The sequence below is a fragment of the Entelurus aequoreus genome, linkage group LG08, assembly GCF_033978785.1.
Source record: "Entelurus aequoreus isolate RoL-2023_Sb linkage group LG08, RoL_Eaeq_v1.1, whole genome shotgun sequence".
Classification (NCBI taxonomy): domain Eukaryota; kingdom Metazoa; phylum Chordata; class Actinopteri; order Syngnathiformes; family Syngnathidae; genus Entelurus; species Entelurus aequoreus.
The window spans coordinates 77,842,677-77,862,266 of NC_084738.1; the positions used below are offsets into that span (position 1 = coordinate 77,842,677).

Genomic DNA, 19,590 nt, shown 5'->3' on the forward strand with positions numbered 1-19,590 from the left:
CTTCCTCGCCGCCACAACTTGCACGGAATTTTTGTTTTACATCCCACATCAAGTGAGAGCATGTGCGGTATGGCTGATGGCGCCGATTGCCGTGTTGTTTTTCAAAGTAAAACGACGGTCATGTGGCAAAGTGCGGCCACCCGGCGCTACAAGTCGTCTACTTCCTTGCATGCCACCACACAGTGGAATGCACTGCCACCACACAGTGGAATGCACTGCCACCACACAGTGGAATGCACTGTAAGCAGACCTTAAAATTCCCTACTACATTTCAAAACTGCCATAAAATCATGGCTCAGCTCAACTTCTACCTGATCTGAACCAAACTTGATCCCCAGCAACTCTTCCAAGCATCAAACAGGTTTACAGTATATGTGTTTTATATATATTTATATGTGGTTATAGTGTACATATATATATATATGTGGTTTAAATATATTTATATGTGGTTATAGTGTGTGTTTATATATATATATATATTTTTTTTCTTTTTTCTTTTTTTTTATATGTGGTTATAGTGTATATATATTTATATGTGGTTTATATATATATATATATATATATATATATATATATATATATATATATATATATATATATATATATATATATATATATATATATATATATATATTTATATGTTGTTTATATATATTTATATGTGGTTAAAGTGTATACATATTTATATGTGGTTTATATATATTTATATGTGGTTATAGTGTATATGTGGTTTATATACAGTATATTTATATGTTGTTTATATATATTTATATGTGGTTAAAGTGTATGTATATTTATATGTGGTTTATGTACTGTATATTTATATGTGGTTATAGTGTATATATATTTATATGTGGTTTATATATATTTATATGTGGTTATAGTGAATATATATTTATATGTGGTTTATAGATATTTATATGTGGTTTATAGATATTTATATGTGGTTATAGTGTATATATATTTATATGTGGTTATAGTGAATATATATTTATATGTGGTTTATAGATATTTATATGTGGTTATAGTGAATATATATTTATATGTGGTTTATAGATATTTATATGTGGTTATAGTGTATATATATTTATATGTGGTTATAGTGTATATATATTTATATGTGGTCATAGTGTATATGTATTTATATGTGGTTATAGTGTATATGTATTTATATGTGGTCATAGTGTATATGTATTTATATGTGGTTATAGTGTATATGTATTTATATGTGGTTATAGTGTGTGTGTATATATATATATATATATATATATATATATATATATATATATATATATATATATATATATATATATATATATATATATATATATATATATATATATATATATTTTTTTTTTATATGTGGTTATAGTGTATATATATTTATATGTGGTTTATATATATATATATATATATATATATATATATATATATATATATATATATATATATATATATATATATATATATATATATATATATATATGTTGTTTATATATATTTATATGTGGTTAAAGTGTATACATATTTATATGTGGTTTATATATATTTATATGTGGTTATAGTGTATATATATATTTATATGTGGTTTATATACAGTATATTTATATGTTGTTTATATATATTTATATGTGGTTAAAGTGTATGTATATTTATATGTGGTTTATATACTGTATATTTATATGTGGTTATAGTGTATATATATTTATATGTGGTTTATATATATTTATATGTGGTTCATATGTATTTATATGTGGTTTATATATATTTATATGTGGTTATAGTGAATATATATTTATATGTGGTTTATATATATTTATATGTGGTTTATATATATTTATATGTGGTTTATATATATTTATGTGGTTATAGTGTATATATATTTATATGTGGTTATAGTGTATATATATTTATGTGTGGTTATAGCGTATATATATTTATATGTGGTTATAGTGTATATGTATTTATATGTGGTTATAGTGTATATATATTTATATGTGGTTATAGTGTATATATATTTATGTGGTTATAGTGTATATATATTTATATGTCGTTTATATATATTTATATGTGGTTATAGTGTATATATATGTATATGTGGTTATAGTGTATATATATCTATATGTGGTTATAGTGTATATATATGTAAGGAAGATCGGAGCATGTGTACATGCTATCGTAATAGGGTAATCAAGCTAGCATCGTTACAGCGTTTCTGCTCGGAAGGATTCATTCATCACTCCGAGCAACGTTTGTAAATTTGACAATATAACTAAAACTATTCATACTTCCTAAACCGTCTCATGTGTGATGTACAGTATGTAGGAGTGTTTTTATACATATATGTACGTGCTATCGTAATAGGGTACTCAAGCTAGCGTCGTTAGCATTAGCGAATATGCCATCACTTTTGAGTTAGTATTATTAACTTACAATGGCATTTTTTAGTATTGTTTCAGTTTCGTAAATCCACCAAAACGTCACCGTGGAGTTACTGAGTCAGTTTAGCTGAACGTAGAGCTGGCGGGTCAATGACGATGGCTTCTGTTTTGTTTGGTTAGCCGTTTTACTGCCGTGTTACAGGCACCGTTTGGAAATAACTAAGGTATGTAAATAAACATTTACAAAATATTTCGTCTCTTTATATAACTGCGACTTATCGTCCAGTGTGGCTAATAAATGTAAACATGTGTATTTATTCCAAAAAATGTGGTGGGCGGGGCTTAAATATAGGCGCGCTGTATAGCCCTAAAAGTAAAATAAATAGGATTTTTTTTTTTTTAAATCAGTTTTTTTTTCATGAAAGAGTAGAAAAGCCTCCAAGTGAATAGGATTGTAGTGCCTGCAGGACACATACTTTGGTCTTTTGTCCCGCCTCCAGTCACGTCCTCCTGGTGATGGTGCGAGGAGGGGGAGGGTGGGGGGCCTCCCAAAGACATTAAACGCTCCGTTTCCTATCATGGGTGGAGGTGTGAGGCTCGCATCTTTTTGATATTTGAGAGGAAGCCCGCTGGCGTCTTTTATGTGGGAGCTCAATGTCCTCCACTACCTTGTCTTGTTGCCCAGCGTGGGGCCACGAAGGATGGGCGGGGCCACGGAGGATGGGCGGGGCCACGGAGGATGGGCGGGGCCACGGAGGATGGGCGGGGCCACGGAGGATGGGCGCATCCGCGTCAACGGGAGCCAACAGGAAGCTCGTTCTATGGCGAGCGAGCAGGAAAACACCCTTTGATGCTATCTGAGGCCGTGTTTGCTAAATAAAGACCACTAAGAACTGTGGGATTACTCTTAATCAAATATCATTTTTTACAAGGATATTCAATCAAATAGATGCTGAAAGTGGATGTATCAAATTCTGGCAGTGGACTGTGCAAAATATCGTATTGTCAATAACTCTGCCATTCCAAACCTGACAATATGTACGTATTTTTCATAGTCGCCACTAGGGTTGAAAAATTCCGAGAATATTCAAAGTTGGAAACTTTCCATGGGAATTAACGGGAATACCGTATTTCCTTGAATTGGCGCCGGGAATGTGGTATTGGCATGCCTCGAATTACAGCCGGGTCAAACTCGTTTCGCAAACTAATTAGCGCATGCTTGGCACTTCCGCCGGGTCAAATATGAGTCATTAAATGACTCCCGCCTCCTGGTGGTAGAGGGCGCTAGTGATCCTTCTTGCGACTGCTGGTACTGCAGAAGAGTGCTGCAGAAGAAGACAACCGGCAGCAAGAGTGCGCAGCCATTGTTTGCTTGGACTTTTACCATGGAGGATTACATATCTAAAATAAAACAGTTTTCTAAACTGGACTTTCAATCGAAGCAGGAAGTAATACTTAAAGGAAGATCTCCATCGAGACAGAGAGACTTTTAAAACTGAAGAAATATAAGGAAGACTTCTATATCGATGCTTTTCTTCAAAAGGAGCTGGCATGGACTCATGTATACCTAAAGATAAGACAATAATAACATTTTTTTTTTATTAAATGTGCTTTTCATGATAAGGTAAGCGCCGGAGTGAGAAGAGGTTTTAAAATAATTCGCGCATGCTTGGCCATCCCGCAGGCTTCTGGTAAGCGCCGGAGTGACAGGAGGTTTTAAATTAATTAGCGCCCCTGCGGCTATTCAAGGAAATACGGTATATGAGAATTAACGGGAATTAATGGAAAAATAATGGGAATAAACATTGAATGCAACATGCTAGATCTTGCAGCGTGATTATTAGCTAAAAAAACCTGATTTCATGCAATTTGAGTAGAATTTCAACCCTGCACTGTGCATTCCTCCATCACATGCACGGATAATTCCCAGCATGCTTCACACTACAGCACGGCTATTGAGGCCACACTAGTATTTGAGCCCAAGGACTTCATCCAGGTAAGGGAAATGTTGATTATATCACAGGGGTAAATATATTTGATCTATGGTATTTAAGTTTGATAGAGGTGTAATGGACACAATCTGATGTGTGGAGACATTTCACCCCAACCAATGTAGGCGGAAAGGCGGTGTACATTTGCAAATACTGTGCAAAGAGCTACGTCAAAAATGCCACAAAGATGCAGCAGCATATAGACAAGTGCCCAATAATATATCATTACTGTAATTTCCCATTCATTCTCATATATTCCCCATTAATTACCATATACAGTATTCCCATTAATTCCCATATATTCCCCATTAATTCCCATATACAGTATTCCCATTAATTCCCATTCATTCTCATATATTCCCCATTAATTCCCATATATTCCCATTCATTCTCATATATTCCCTATTAATTCCCATATATTCCCATTAATTCTCATATATTCCCATTAATTCCCATATATTCCCATTCATTCCCATATATTTCCATTCATTCCCATATACAGTATTCCCATTTATTCCCATTAATTCTCATATATTCCCATTAATTCCCATATATTCCCATTCATTCCCATATATTGCCATTAAATCCCATATACAGTATTCCCATTAATTCCCATTTATTTCCATTAATTCCCATATATTCCCATTCATTCCCATATATTCCCATTCATTCCCATTCATTCCCATATATTCCCATATATTCCCATTCATTCCCATATATTCCCATTCATTCCCATATATTCCCATATATTCCCATTAATTCCCATATATTCCCATTAATTCCCGTATATTCCCATTAATTCCCATATATTCCCATTAATTCTCATACATTCCCATTAATTCCCATATATTCCCATTCATGCCCATATATTGCCATTAATTCCCATATACAGTATTCCCATTTATTCCCATTAATTCTCATATATTCCCATTAATTCCCATATATTCCCATTCATGCCCATATATTGCCATTAATTCCCATATACAGTATTCCCATTTATTCCCATTAATTCTCATATATTCCCATTAATTCCCATATATTCCCATTCATTCCCATATATTGCCATTAAATCCCATATACAGTATTCCCATTAATTCCCATTTATTCCCACTAATTCTCATATATTCCCATTAATTCCCATATATTCCCATTAATTCCCATATATTCCCATTCATTCCCATATATTCCCATTCATTCCCATTCATTCCCATATATTCCCATATATTCCCATTCATTCCCATATATTCCCATATATTCCCATATATTCCCATATATTCCCATTAATTCTCATATATTCCCATTCATTCCCATATATTCCCATTCATTCCCATATATTCCCATATATTCCCATTCATTCCCATATATTCCCATTAATTCTCATATATTCCCATTAATTCCCATATATTCCCATTCATTCCCATATATTCCCATTAATTCTCATATATTCCCATTAATTCCCATATATTCCCATTAATCCCCATATATTCCCATTAATTCTCATACATTCCCATTAATTCCCATATATTCCCATTAATTCCCATATATTCCCATTAATTCCCAAATATTCCCATATATTACCCATTAATTCCCATATATTCCCATTAATTCCCATATATTTCCATTGGGACGGCGTGGCGCAGTTGGTAGAGTGGCTGTGCCAGCAATCGGAGTGTTGCTGGTTACTGGGGTTCAATTCCCACCTTCTACCTTCCTAGTCACGTCCGTTGTGTCCTTGGGCAAGACACTTCACCCTTTGCCTCTGATGGCTGCTGGTTAGCGCCTTGCATGGCAGCTCCCACCATCAGTGTGTGAATGTGTGTGTGAATGGGTAAATGTGGAAATACTGTCAAAGCGCTTTGAGTACCTTGAAGGTAGAAAAGCGCTATACAAGTATAACCCATTTATCATTTATCATTTAATTCCCATTAATTTCCATATATCCCCATATATTACCCATTAATTCCCATATATTCCCATTAATTCCCATATATTACCCATTAATTACCATATATTCCCATATATTACCCATTAATTCCCATGGACGGTGTCCAACTTTGAATAATCAAAAAATGGTCAATATTTCCAAACTTCCCGAGCTTAACTTCCCATGGTAAATTTCTGGAAATTTAGCGGAAACTTTCCACCCCTTTGCAACCCTAGTCGCCACACATTTTGACCCTTGAATACGCTTGTATGCTTCACTTCTCTCCAGATACGCATTTTACTGTTCTTATTTAGGATTCCTGGGGTGACTGTTCTCCATTCAACACAATTCTCGAGTGAAACCTATTGTCTTAACACAAAACCCCAGACCAGTGAAGTTGTCACGTTGTGTAAAGGGTAAATAAAAAGAGAATACAATGATTTGCAAATCCTTTTCAACTTATATTCAATTGAATAGACTGCAAAGACAAGATATTTATCGTTCGAACTGGTAAACTTTATTTTTTGTAAATATAACCACATTCGGAATTAGATGCCTGCAACATGTTTCAAAAAAGCTGGCACAAGTGACAAAAAAGACAGAGAAAGTTGAGCAATGCTCATCAAACACTTATTTAGAACATTCCACAGATATTTGGGAACAGGTGGGTGCCATGATTGGGTATAAAAGCAGCTTCCATGAAATGCTCAGTCGTTCACAAACAAGGACGGGGCGAGGGTCACCACTTTGTCAATAAATGCGGGAGCAAATTGTTTAAGAACAACATTTCTCAACCAGCTATTGCAAGGAATTGAGGGATTTCACCATCTACGCTCCGTAATATCATCAAAAGGTTCAGAGAATCTGGAGAAATCACTGCACGTAAGCCATGATATTACGGACCTTGGAGCCCTCAGGCGGTATTGCATCAATAAGCAACATCAGTGTGTAAAGGATATCACCACATGGGCTGAGGAACACTTCAGAAAACCACTGTCAGTAACTACAGTTGGTCGCTACATCTGTAAGTGCAAGTTTTTTTAATTTTGTAAATGTAAAGTTTTTACTTTAAAATGGACAGTCTACTTAAAGCAATGTATATAATTAATAATGAAATCAAATTAATGTATTATTCACTGTTACAAGCGGCCCTCTGATGCCATGTGGCCCTCCCTCAATGAAAACCGCTTTGACATCCCTGTGCTAAAGCGTATTCATTTCTGGATCATAGCGACCTGCCTGGAAGCGAGTTGCTAGAAACCTTTTTCATTAGCGTCTGAGCACTTGGAAACACCATATGCAGTGTTTCCCACACATTCATTTATTTGTGGCGGCCCGCCACGAAAGAATTACGTCCGCCACAAATCAAAAAAATAAAATAAAATAAAAATACAAATTATTATTATTTTTTTTTTTTTTTTTTTTTTTTTTTTGTCCTGTCCAGCTTCTCAGGCAAATCATATAGTTGATGTAGATGCCCATATAAGCTGTTCAGATTTACTTTACAAAAGAGAAGTGTAGGATACTTCTCTTGTTGCCTTATTTGTATTTGACCACTACTGTTTTCTGTTTATTTGTTACTGACTGTGGCAGGACACCTCTGCCTCTGTTTCACTTTATGTTGCTGGTAAATAATATGGTTGTAGTAGTAGGCTAAAGTTAAATGATTTAGTATGCACTAATTAAAGGGGCAGAGCTTTAAGAGACATTTTAGCTTTTATATTTTATAAGATATATATTTTTTGTAAGAACCACAATTAATAAATATATTTCAGTGGATAACTTACTGTTCAAATCTGTATATAAATATGTACAGTGTTGTAATTATATTGTAAAATGGATGAATGGACGGACGTTTAAAACAAAACTGTTATTATTAATTAGTAAGTATTAGAGATGTCGATATATGCGTTAAAATGTAATATCGGAAATTATCGGTATCGTTTTTTTTATTATCGGTATCGTTTTTATTTTTTTATTTTTTTATTTTTATTAAATCAACATAAAAAACACAAGATACACTTACAATTAGTGCACCAACCCAAAAAACCTCCCTCCCCCATTCACACTCATTCACACAAAAGGGTTGTTTCTTTCTGTTATTAATATTCTGCTTCCTACATTATATATCAATATATATCAATACAGTCTGCAAGGGATACAGTCCGTAAGCACACATGATTGTGCGTGCTGCTGCTCCACTAATTTCAACCTTTAACAGTTAATTTTACTCATTTTCATTCATTACTAGTTTCTATGTAACTGTTTTTATATTGTTGTACTTTCTTTTTTATTCAAGAAAATGTTTTTAATTTATTTATCTTATTTTACTAATTTTTTTAAAAAGTACCTTATCTTCACCATACCTTGTTGTCCAAATTAGGCATAATAATGTGTTAATTCCACGACTGCATATATCGGTTGATATCGGTATCGGTAATTAAAGAGTTGGACAATATCGGAATATCGGATATCGGCAAAAAGCCATTATCGGACATCCCTAGTAAGTATACATTTTTTGAGCCTTTTTAGACAAAATCATATTGTAGTAAATTATGCAAATTATTCGATGATGTCATGGTGACCACGCCCATAGCCACGCCCCCACTGCCATCTTGGCAGTTTATGGGAAACACTGATATGTGTGTAACTCGCTGCAAAGAAACTACAAAAAACAGCAAATCGTGCTCGAGTCTTCTTGCCCTCAAGGCCCCAACATGTATTACATCTCCCAGCTGGGGGGAAAGAACATTCTTCCACTTTGTTTTTCTTAAGTTTTTTCTTCTTCAACCCCTTTTTGCCTGCGCTACTTATGCAACAATCAGCGGGACAAAGCCTTGGAGGCCACCTGTTAGTGTTTTGGGAAAGGAAATTCCCACCAAAGGACTGCTTTGGAAATGTTTGCACAGGGACTAACTATACTACGACTACTCTTACGTAACACCCTGACTGCTTGTCCATAGGTTTGTCATACTGTCGTGCTGTCACTCGCAATTTTCTTTGGCCCTACGGCGGCTTATTTTGCTGTCAAACACCAGTGGGAAAAAAAACCTGGTATTTTTTAAAACTGACACTTGCCATCCAGTTTTTGAAACTCTGGTGAAAAGCACTAAAAGCTCAGTTTTTTTAATGTGGACAAGAGACTGCATTCCTTTTAAATATCTATATCCTATGTGTCAAAGTCAAGGGCCCCGTGAATGAATGATCTATGGCCCCTTGGATGATACCTGGGATTAGTGTTCTGTGTCTTGTAATGTCCAGTGTTATTATGTATTTTGCTATGTACTGCTTTTATATTTCCTGTATATATATATATCTATATATATATATATATATATATATATATATATATATATATATATATATATATATATATATATATATATATATATTAGGGCTGCAACAACTAATCGATTAAAATCGATTATAAAAATAGTTGCCGATTAATTTAGTCATCAATTCGTTGGATCTATGCTATGCGCATGCGCAGAAGCTTTTTAATTTTTTTTTTTTTTTTCAATAAACCTTTATTTATAAACTGCAACATTTACAAACAGCTGAGAAACAATAATCAAAATAAGTATGGTGCCAGTATGCTGTTTTTTTTTTCAATAAAATACCGAAAAGGATAGAAATGTAGTTTGTCTCTTTTATCCGATTATTAATCGATTAATCGAAGTAATAATCGACAGATTAATCAATTATCAAATTAATCGTTAGTTGCAGCCCTAGTGTTATTATGTATTTTACTATGTACTCCTTTTATATTTCCTGTATATATATATATATATATATATATATATATATATATATATATATATATATATATATATATATATATATATATATATTAGGGCTGCAACAACTAATCGATTAAATCGATTAAAATCGATTATAAAAATAGTTGCCGATTAATTTAGTCATCGATTCGTTGGATCTATGCTATGCGCATGCACAGAAGCTTTTTAATTTTTTTTTTTTAATTTTTTTTTTTCAATAAACCTTTATTTATAAACTGCAACATGTACAAACAGCTGAGAAACAATAATCAAAATAAGTATGGTGCCAGTATGCTGTTTTGTTTCAATAAAATACTGGAAAGGATAGAAATGTAGTTTGTCTCTTTTATCCGATTATTAATCGAGTAATCGAAGTAATAATCGACAGATTAATCGATTATCAAATTAATCGTTAGTTGCAGCCCTAATATATATATATATATATATATATATATATATATATATATATATATATATATATATATATATATATATATATATATATATATATATATATATATATATATATAATTTGTTGCGCAGGTGTGCATCCTATGAAAATATGTTTTTTATATAATTTAAATAAAATATTTTAACTAAAACAATATATATTTTTTAACATAGGTATAATAAAGTATGATTAAAATTTTTTAAAAATATGTGGCAAAATGACAAAATCCTGTATGCAGACTGAGTGTGTAAAGTCAGAATGTTCTTCTTTATTTATAGTGATAAACATCAATAACAAATATTTGCATTGGACTCGGTGATGTATGGCTTAGATGCAGCTGCTCGGCCATGGAAACCCATTCCACAAAGCTCTCTGCGTACTGTACGTGGGCTAATTAGAAGTTCACAAGAAGTTTGGAGCTCTGTAGCAACTGACTGTGCACTATGCTGACCCCTCTCTTGTCAGTTTACCTGGCCTACCACTTGGTGGCTGAGTTGCTGTTGTTCCCAAACTCTTCACTTTTCTTGTAATAAAGTTGACTTGGGAACATTTAGGAGCGAGGAAATTTCACGAGCGGATTTGTTGCGCAGGTGTGCATCCTTTGAAAATGTTTTTTATATAATTTAAATATAATTTTAAAAATTAAAAAAATATATATTTTAACTAAAACAATATATATTTTTTAACATGGGTATAATAAAGTATGATTAAATAATTTTAAAAATATGTGGCAAAATGACAAAATACTGTATGCAGACTGAGTGTGTAAAGTCAGAATGTTCTTCTTTATTTATAGTGATAAAAATCAATAACAAATATTTGCATTGGACTCGGTGATGTATGGCTTAGATGCAGCTGCCCGGCCATGGAAACCCATTCCACGAAGCTCTCTGCGTACTGTACGTGGGCTAATTGGGAGGCCACAAGAAGTTTGGAGCTCTGTAGCAACTGACTGTGCACTATGCTGACCCCTCTCTGTCAGTTTACCTGGCCTACCACTTGGTGGCTGAGTTGCTGTTGTTCCCAAACTCTTCACTTTTCTTGTAATAAAGTTGACTTGGGAATATTTAGGAGCGAGGAAATTTCACGACTAGATTGCACAGGTGTGCATCCTATGAAAATATGTTTTTTATACAATTTAAATGTAATTTAAAAAATGAAAAAAAAATGTTTTTTTAACTAAAACAATATACATTTTTTAACATGGGTATAATAAAGTATGATTAAATAATTTAAAAAATATGTGGCAAAATGACAAAATTCTGTATGCAGACTGTGTGTGTAAAGTCAGAATGTTCTTCTTTATTTATAGTGATAAAAATCAATAACAAATAGTTGCATTGGACTTGGTGATGTATGGCTTAGATGCAGCTGCTCGGCCATGGAAACCCATTCCACAAAGCTCTCTGCGTACTGTACGTGGGCTAATTGGAAGGTAACATGAAGTTTGGAGCTCTGTAGCAACTGACTGTGCACTATGCTGACCCCTCTCTTGTCAGTTTACCTGGCCTACCACTTGGTGGCTGAGTTGCTGTTGTTCCCAAACTCTTCACTTTTCTTGTAATAAAGTTGACTTGGGAACATTTAGGAGCGAGGAAATTTCACGAGCGGATTTGTTGCGCAGGTGTGCATCCTATGAAAATATGTTTTTTATATAATTTAAATATAAATTAAAAAAAATAATATTTTAACTAAAACAATATATATTTTTTAACATGGGTATAATAAAGTATGATTAAATAATTTTAAAAATATGTGGCAAAATGACAAAATTCTGTATGCAGACTGAGTGTGTAAAGTCAGAATGTTCTTCTTTATTTATAGTGATAAACATCAATAACAAATATTTGCATTGGACTCGGTGATGTATGGCTTAGATGCAGCTGCTCGGCCATGGAAACCCATTCCACGAAGCTCTCTGCGTACTGTACGTGGGCTAATTGGAAGGCCACAATAAGTTTGGAGCTCTGTAGCAACTGACTGTGCACTATGCTGACCCCTCTCTTGTCAGTTTACCTGGCCTACCACTTGGTGGCTGAGTTGCTGTTGTTCCCAAACTCTTCACTTTTCTTGTAATAAAGTTGACTTGGGAACATTTAGGAGCGAGGAAATTTCACGAGCGGATTTGTTGCGCAGGTGTGCATCCTATGAAAATATGTTTTTTATACAATTTAAATATGAATTAAAAAAAATAATATTTTAACTAAAACAATATACATTTTTTAACATGGGTATAATAAAGTATGATTAAATAATTTAAAAATATGTGGCAAAATGACAAAATTCTGTATGCAGACTGTGTGTTAAGTCAGAATTTTCTTCTTTATTTATAGTGATAAACATAAATAACAAGTATTTGCATTGGACTCGGTGATGTATGGCTTAGATGCAGCTGCTCGGCCATGGAAACCCATTCCACGAAGCTCTCTGCGTACTGTACGTGGGCTAATTGGAAGGCCACAATAAGTTTGGAGCTCTGTAGCAACTGACTGTGCACTATGCTGACCCCTCTTTGTCAGTTTACCTGGCCTACCACTTGGTGGCTGAGTTGCTGTTGTTCCCAAACTCTTCACTTTTCTTGTAATAAAGTTGACTTGGGAACATTTAGGAGCGAGGAAATTTCACGACTAGATTTGTTGCACAGGTGTGCATCCTATTAAAATATGTTTTTTATATAATTTAAATATAATTTAAAAAATGAAAAAAAATATATTTTAACTAAAACAATATACATTTTTTAACATGGGTATAATAAAGTATGATTAAATAATTTAAAAATATGTGGCAAAATGACAAAATACTGTATGCAGACTGTGTGTGTAAAGTCAGAATGTTCTTCTTTATTTATAGTGATAAACATCAATAACAAATATTTGCATTGGACTCGGTGATGTATGGCTTAGATGCAGCTGCCCGGCCATGGAAACCCATTCCACGAAGCTCTCTGCGTACTGTACGTGGGCTAATTGGAAGTTCACAAGAAGTTTGGAGCTCTGTAGCAACTGACTGTGCACTATGCTGACCCCTCTCTTGTCAGTTTACCTGGCCTACCACTTGGTGGCTGAGTTGCTGTTGTTCCCAAACTCTTCACTTTTCTTGTAATAAAGTTGACTTTGGGAACATTTAGGAGCGAGGAAATTTCACGACCGGATTTGTTGCGCAGGTGTGCATCCTATGAAAATATGTTTTTTATATAATTTAAATAAAATATTTTAACTAAAACAATATATATTTTTTAACATGGGTATAATAAAGTATGATTAAATAATTTAAAAAATATGTGGCAAAATGACAAAATTCTGTATGCAGACTGTGTGTGTAAAGTCAGAATGTTCTTCTTTATTTATAGTGATAAACATCAATAACAAATATTTGCATTGGACTCGGTGATGTATGGCTTAGATGCAGCTGCTCGGCCATGGAAACCCATTCCGCAAAGCTCTCTGCGTACTGTACGTGGGCTAATTGGGAGGCCACAAGAAGTTTGGAGCTCTGTAGCAACTGACTGTGCACTATGCTGACCCCTCTCTGTCAGTTTACCTGGCCTACCACTTGGTGGCTGAGTTGCTGTTGTTCCCAAACTCTTCACTTTTCTTGTAATAAAGTTGACTTTGGGAACATTTAGGAGCGAGGAAATTTCACGACCGGATTTGTTGCGCAGGTGTGCATCCTATGAAAATATGTTTTTTATACAATTTAAATGTAATTTAAAAAATGAAAAAAAAATGTTTTTTTAACTAAAACAATATACATTTTTTAACATGGGTATAATAAAGTATGATTAAATAATTTAAAAAATATGTGGCAAAATGACAAAATTCTGTATGCAGACTGAGTGTGTAAAGTCAGAATGTTCTTCTTTATTTATAGTGATAAAAATCAATAACAAATAGTTGCATTGGACTTGGTGATGTATGGCTTAGATGCAGCTGCTCGGCCATGGAAACCCATTCCACGAAGCTCTCTGCGTACTGTACGTGGGCTAATTGGAAGTTCACAATAAGTTTGGAGCTCTGTAGCAACTGACTGTGCACTATGCTGACCCCTCTCTTGTCAGTTTACCTGGCCTACCACTTGGTGGCTGAGTTGCTGTTGTTCCCAAACTCTTCACTTTTCTTGTAATAAAGTTGACTTGGGAACATTTAGGAGCGAGGAAATTTCACGACCGGATTTGTTGCGCAGGTGTGCATCCTATGAAAATATGTTTTTTTCCACAGCCCTAACAAAAACGACTTTGTTTCCACAGGCGGCTGGAAGGACAGTGATGGAGTTTCTCTGACAAACGTGCCCAGAAAGCGAGGTCTTACCCCCCCCACGTCCACCATGCCGATCCTCAAGCAGCTGGTCCAGTCCAACCAGTCCAAGCGGCGCTCCAGGGCCGACCTGACGGCGGAGATGATCAGCGCCCCGCTGGGGGACTTCCGCCACACCATGCACGTGGGCCGCGGCGGCGACGCCTTCGGGGACACGTCCTTCCTCAGCACGCGGTCGGGCGAGGGCCCCGACGGCGATGCCAAGCAGGGCTCGCCGGGCCCCAAGGCGGGACTCCTGGCCCGCACCTTCCGAGGCAGCCGGCGCTCTCAGTCCGTCAACCGCGGCGACAAGTACGAGTACGGCAACGTGGCGCCGGCCAACTTTGTGAAGAACGCCATATCCTTGCCGTACCTCAACGAGGAAGGCGGGAGAGGAGGCGTGGCCTCCAACCCCATGAAGAAGCTGGTGGAGGTGGAGGTTAAGCCGGCGAACGGCGCCGCCGCCGCCATCGCCACCTTCGACGCCGAGCTGGACGAGCGGAACTTCGGCGACCTGGGCGAGTTGCCCCCGTCCGTGCCTAAAGGCGGCGCCTTAAAGCACGCCGAGTCCATGATGTCCTTCCACATCGACCTGGGGCCGTCCATGCTGGGGGACATCCTGAGCGTGATGGAGAAGAAGGACCACGAGGACGTGGACCTGGGCTTCGAGGAAGGCAAAGGGAGCGAGGGCTCGCCGTCGCACATCCCGCTCATCGACGACGACGTGGCGGAGGAGCAGCAGCGGCCGCCCGCCAGGCCGCCGCGATTGATGTACCCCGCCGAGGCGCCCTACACCCCCGAGCTGCACGCCAGGGACGCCCACCTGGACAGCTGCTCCGTGTCCAGCGCCGGCTCGGTCTCGGAGGACAAAACGGCGTACCACCCGAGCAACCACCTGCAACACTACGCCGACACGGACAGCGCCAAGCACAGCTCGCCGCGCGGCGACGAGGACTTCTCCTTCATGGACGACGAGGACGACGAGATCAGAGTATAAGCTAAGGACCCTACTAACTAACACCCGACCCTTCACTAATAATCACCATACCGAGTCACGTGGACGTCGCCTACAGCCACGGGTGTTGCGGAAGGACAAAGACGGCAGCACGTGAGTTGGATCATTTCTCATTTGACCGGACGTCGCTTAGAAACGCTCTTAAAGCTACGACGCACTTAATCATCCGATCGATGGTTGGCTGAACGTTAGCGGGAGACCTTGGGATGTTTTTTGTACGTTAAAAAAACGCCGATGAGGCAGTTTTGTGAGAATGGAGAGGAAGGACGTGGCTTGAGTGACTTTTTGGTAGCGACCTCGCCATCCAATCACGCCGTCGGCTGACTTAAACCAATCAAGATGTTTCCCCGCGCTCGTCGTCGGGGGGGGGGGGGGTCAAAAGGATGCCAGAAGACGTCAACTCACCGGTCGCAACATTAGGTACGCCCGCACAAGGCAGCTTTCCCAGCATGCATCATTCTTTTTAACACATGAATATAATATAATTACATTTTAATAATAATAATAATAATAGATTGTATTTGTAAAAACCACTTTACATTGAGCAAACAACCTCAAAGTGCTACAGCGTATTAAAAGAAAAAGATAATAATAAAAATAAAAACTAGGACAAACACGCATAATTCTAAAAAAATGCTTTTTTTTAAAATAAGGGTTTTCTAAGCCTTTTTTAAAAGCATCCACAGTCTGTGGTGCCCTCAGGTGGTCAGGGAGAGTGTTCCACAGACAGAGGTTGTACTTATTTATCGTTTTACATTCATTTTGTGGTTGTATAGGCAGAATGTTCGTCTCCGTTTATAGTAACATGCAAACTACCACCAGATTATTTGAATTTAAAAAGATATTTTTTATACTATTATATAAAATAAAGTATAAATAATTTATTTTAAAATGTATTTTTATCAAAATTATCAAACATGTGTTGTGGATGTAAAGTCTGAATTTTCATTTTTATTTATAGTGATAAACATAACAAATATAATGAATTACAAAAATGAAAACAAACAATATATCTATTTTTTATCATGGGTAAAATAAAGTATAATTAATTAATTTTAAAAATATGTGGCAAAATGACAAAATACTGTATACAGACTGTGGGAGTAAAGTCAGAATTTGCTTCATTATTTATAGAGATTAACATAAATATAATTAAAAAATATATATATATATATATTTGTATATATATATATATATATATATATATATATATATATATATATATTTTTTTTTTTTTTAACATGGGTAAAATAAAGTATAATTAAATCATTTAAAAAAATATGTGGCGAAATGACAAAATACTGTATACAGACTGTGGGTGTAAAGTCAGAATTTTCTTCATTATTTATAGTGGTAAACATAACAAATATAATTGAAAAAGAAGTATTAAAAAAATTATTTAACCAAAACAATATATATATTTTTAAACATGGGTAAAATAAAGCATAATTAAATAATTTTAAAAATATGTGGCGAAATGACAAACTACTGTATACAGGCTGTGGGTGTAAAGTCAGAATTTTCTTCTTTATTTATAGTGATAAACATCAATAACAAATATAATATTTTAACTAAAGCAATATATATTTTTAAACATGGGTAAAATAAAGCATAATTAAATAATATTACAAAAAATATGGCGAAATGACAAAACAATGTCTACATATTGTGGGTGTAAATTCAGAATGTTCCTATTTAGCTATAGTAAACTACAACCAGATTATCTGAATTTAAAAATCTTTTTTTTTAATACTATTATATAAAATAAAGTATAAATAAAATATTTTAAAATATGTGTTTTTATTAAAATGATCAAACATATGTTGTGGGTGTAAAGTCAGAATGTTCTTCTTTATTTATGGTGATAAACAGCAATAACAAATATAATATTTTAACTAAAACAATATATATATTTTTTTAAACATGGGTACAATAAAGTATGATCAAATAATTTAAAAAAATATGTGACTAAATGACAAAATACTGTTTACATAAATTCAGAATGTTCCTATTTAGCTATAGTAAACTACAACCTGATTATTTTAACTAAAACAATATATATTTTTAAACACGGGTTTGTTAAATAATTTTTAAAAAATGCTATGAATTGATAACTGAATTCAGAGTTCTCTCAAGCTTAAGTAGCATGCAAACTACTTTATTTTGTAATGCTTACAAATTTTTTAAAAATATAATGTATTTTTTAAAAATGTTTAATTGCCATGGCTGCAAGGTGTTAGAAAAGATCCTATTTGGTGTACCTAATGTTGTGTCCCACGTAGAGTATTTAGCCTTTATTGCTAACACTAGCATGATGTCATTTTCCTCATACGTGCGTTTATCTTTTTTTATTATTTAGTTCTTTTTTTTTTGTCTCTCTCAAGGTAAAAGGGTTAATTAAAAATGTAAAACATTTTTCATTCAAAAGGATGCTCCATCGTTAATGCTGGTGACTTTATTTTGAAAAGCCTTGTGTCGCTGTTCTATTATTAGCATTATTATATCATGATGGAAAATTGCTGTGAAAATGATCTGAGCTGTTTTGTTTTTGTTTTGTTTTTCTGGACAAATGTGCAAACATCTGCATAAAAAAAGCAGACAAGAGCTGGAAGATGTTTCCTCCTATGAGTGCCATGTTACTTTTCCACACAATAAATAATAAGATCCTTCATTTCTTTTCAATAACGGCTCCATTTGTCAATAAAAGCTGCTGATATCAAACTATTTTCCTCTTATGTGTGACGTGAACAAAAAAAAGTGTCGGCTTTGCGCTTGCAAATGACGTCATCGCTGTGACCGTGAAGCAGATGTTTAGAGAAAGGGACTGCAATGTAATCAAGGCTGATGTCTCCCTCTAGTGGCGGTTGCGTGTAACTGATTTATGGCCGTTTATTTAGGCCCACTCTCATATATTAGCACCAGCTTCACACATGGCCACTAGAGGGCGATGTCTACACTATACCTGCTTAAAAACAGTCTATATGAGTGGTTCTTAACCTTGTTGGAGGTACCCAACCCTTCTTTAGTGAAAAGTAAAATGTTTTTTCAAATAATTCAAGACAAAGTTATATGTTTTTGGTAACACTTTAGTATGGGGAACATATTCTAAGTAGTGTTGTTAATGTTTTTTGTTTGTTTGTTTTAGGCCCTTCTTTAAAAAACTTTGTTTTTTAAATGGCAACCAAAAAATATGCAACATTTTCCCCCCAAAATATCTCAAAGTGGAATATTTAATGTGACCTAATTGGAGCCTTGAATAGGTCAATAATTCATAATGACATTGATTTTGATTCATTATTATTTTTTAATAATTTTTTGTGTTATTAGAGTAAATAATGCAATATTTTCTTGTTACATTTCACCTGTTTGCTCTTTTATACCAGTTTTTATGTTTTGTTTTTTTTTATATCGTATTTTTAGAATGTGCCGTGGGTCCGTTAAAAAATTACATGCGGGCCGCAAATGGCCCCCGGGCCACACTTTGGACACCCCTGGGTTAGAGGGTTAGGGCCAGGGTTAGAGGGTTAGGGTTATAATAAGGCCATGCCGAATAAGGCATTAATAAGTACTTAAAGGCCTACTGAAAGCCACTACTAGCGACCACGCAGTCTGATAGTTTATATATCAATGATGAAATCTTAACATTGCAACACATGCCAATACGGCCGGGTTAACTTATAAAGTGACATTTAAAACTTCCCGGGAAATATCCGGCTGAAACGTTGCGGTATGAAGACGTATGCGCGTGACGAAGTCC

The 19,590-nt window shown here is 35.1% G+C and overlaps 1 protein-coding gene across 3 annotated transcripts in view; it reads left to right on the forward strand.

Annotated features, from left to right (window-relative positions):
• The window catches only part of LOC133656311 (cdc42 effector protein 4-like), a 59,699-nt gene extending 41,151 nt beyond the window's left edge, over nucleotides 1-18,548 (forward strand). For all 3 annotated transcript variants that reach the window (XM_062057335.1, XM_062057337.1, XM_062057336.1), the window contains exon 2: nucleotides 14,773-18,548. In XM_062057335.1, coding sequence (XP_061913319.1) covers nucleotides 14,850-15,815 — 966 coding nt within the window. In that variant the 5' untranslated portion in view covers nucleotides 14,773-14,849 and the 3' untranslated portion in view covers nucleotides 15,816-18,548. The remainder of the gene's footprint in view (nucleotides 1-14,772) is intronic.
• The last annotated feature ends 1,042 nt before the right edge of the window (nucleotides 18,549-19,590 follow it).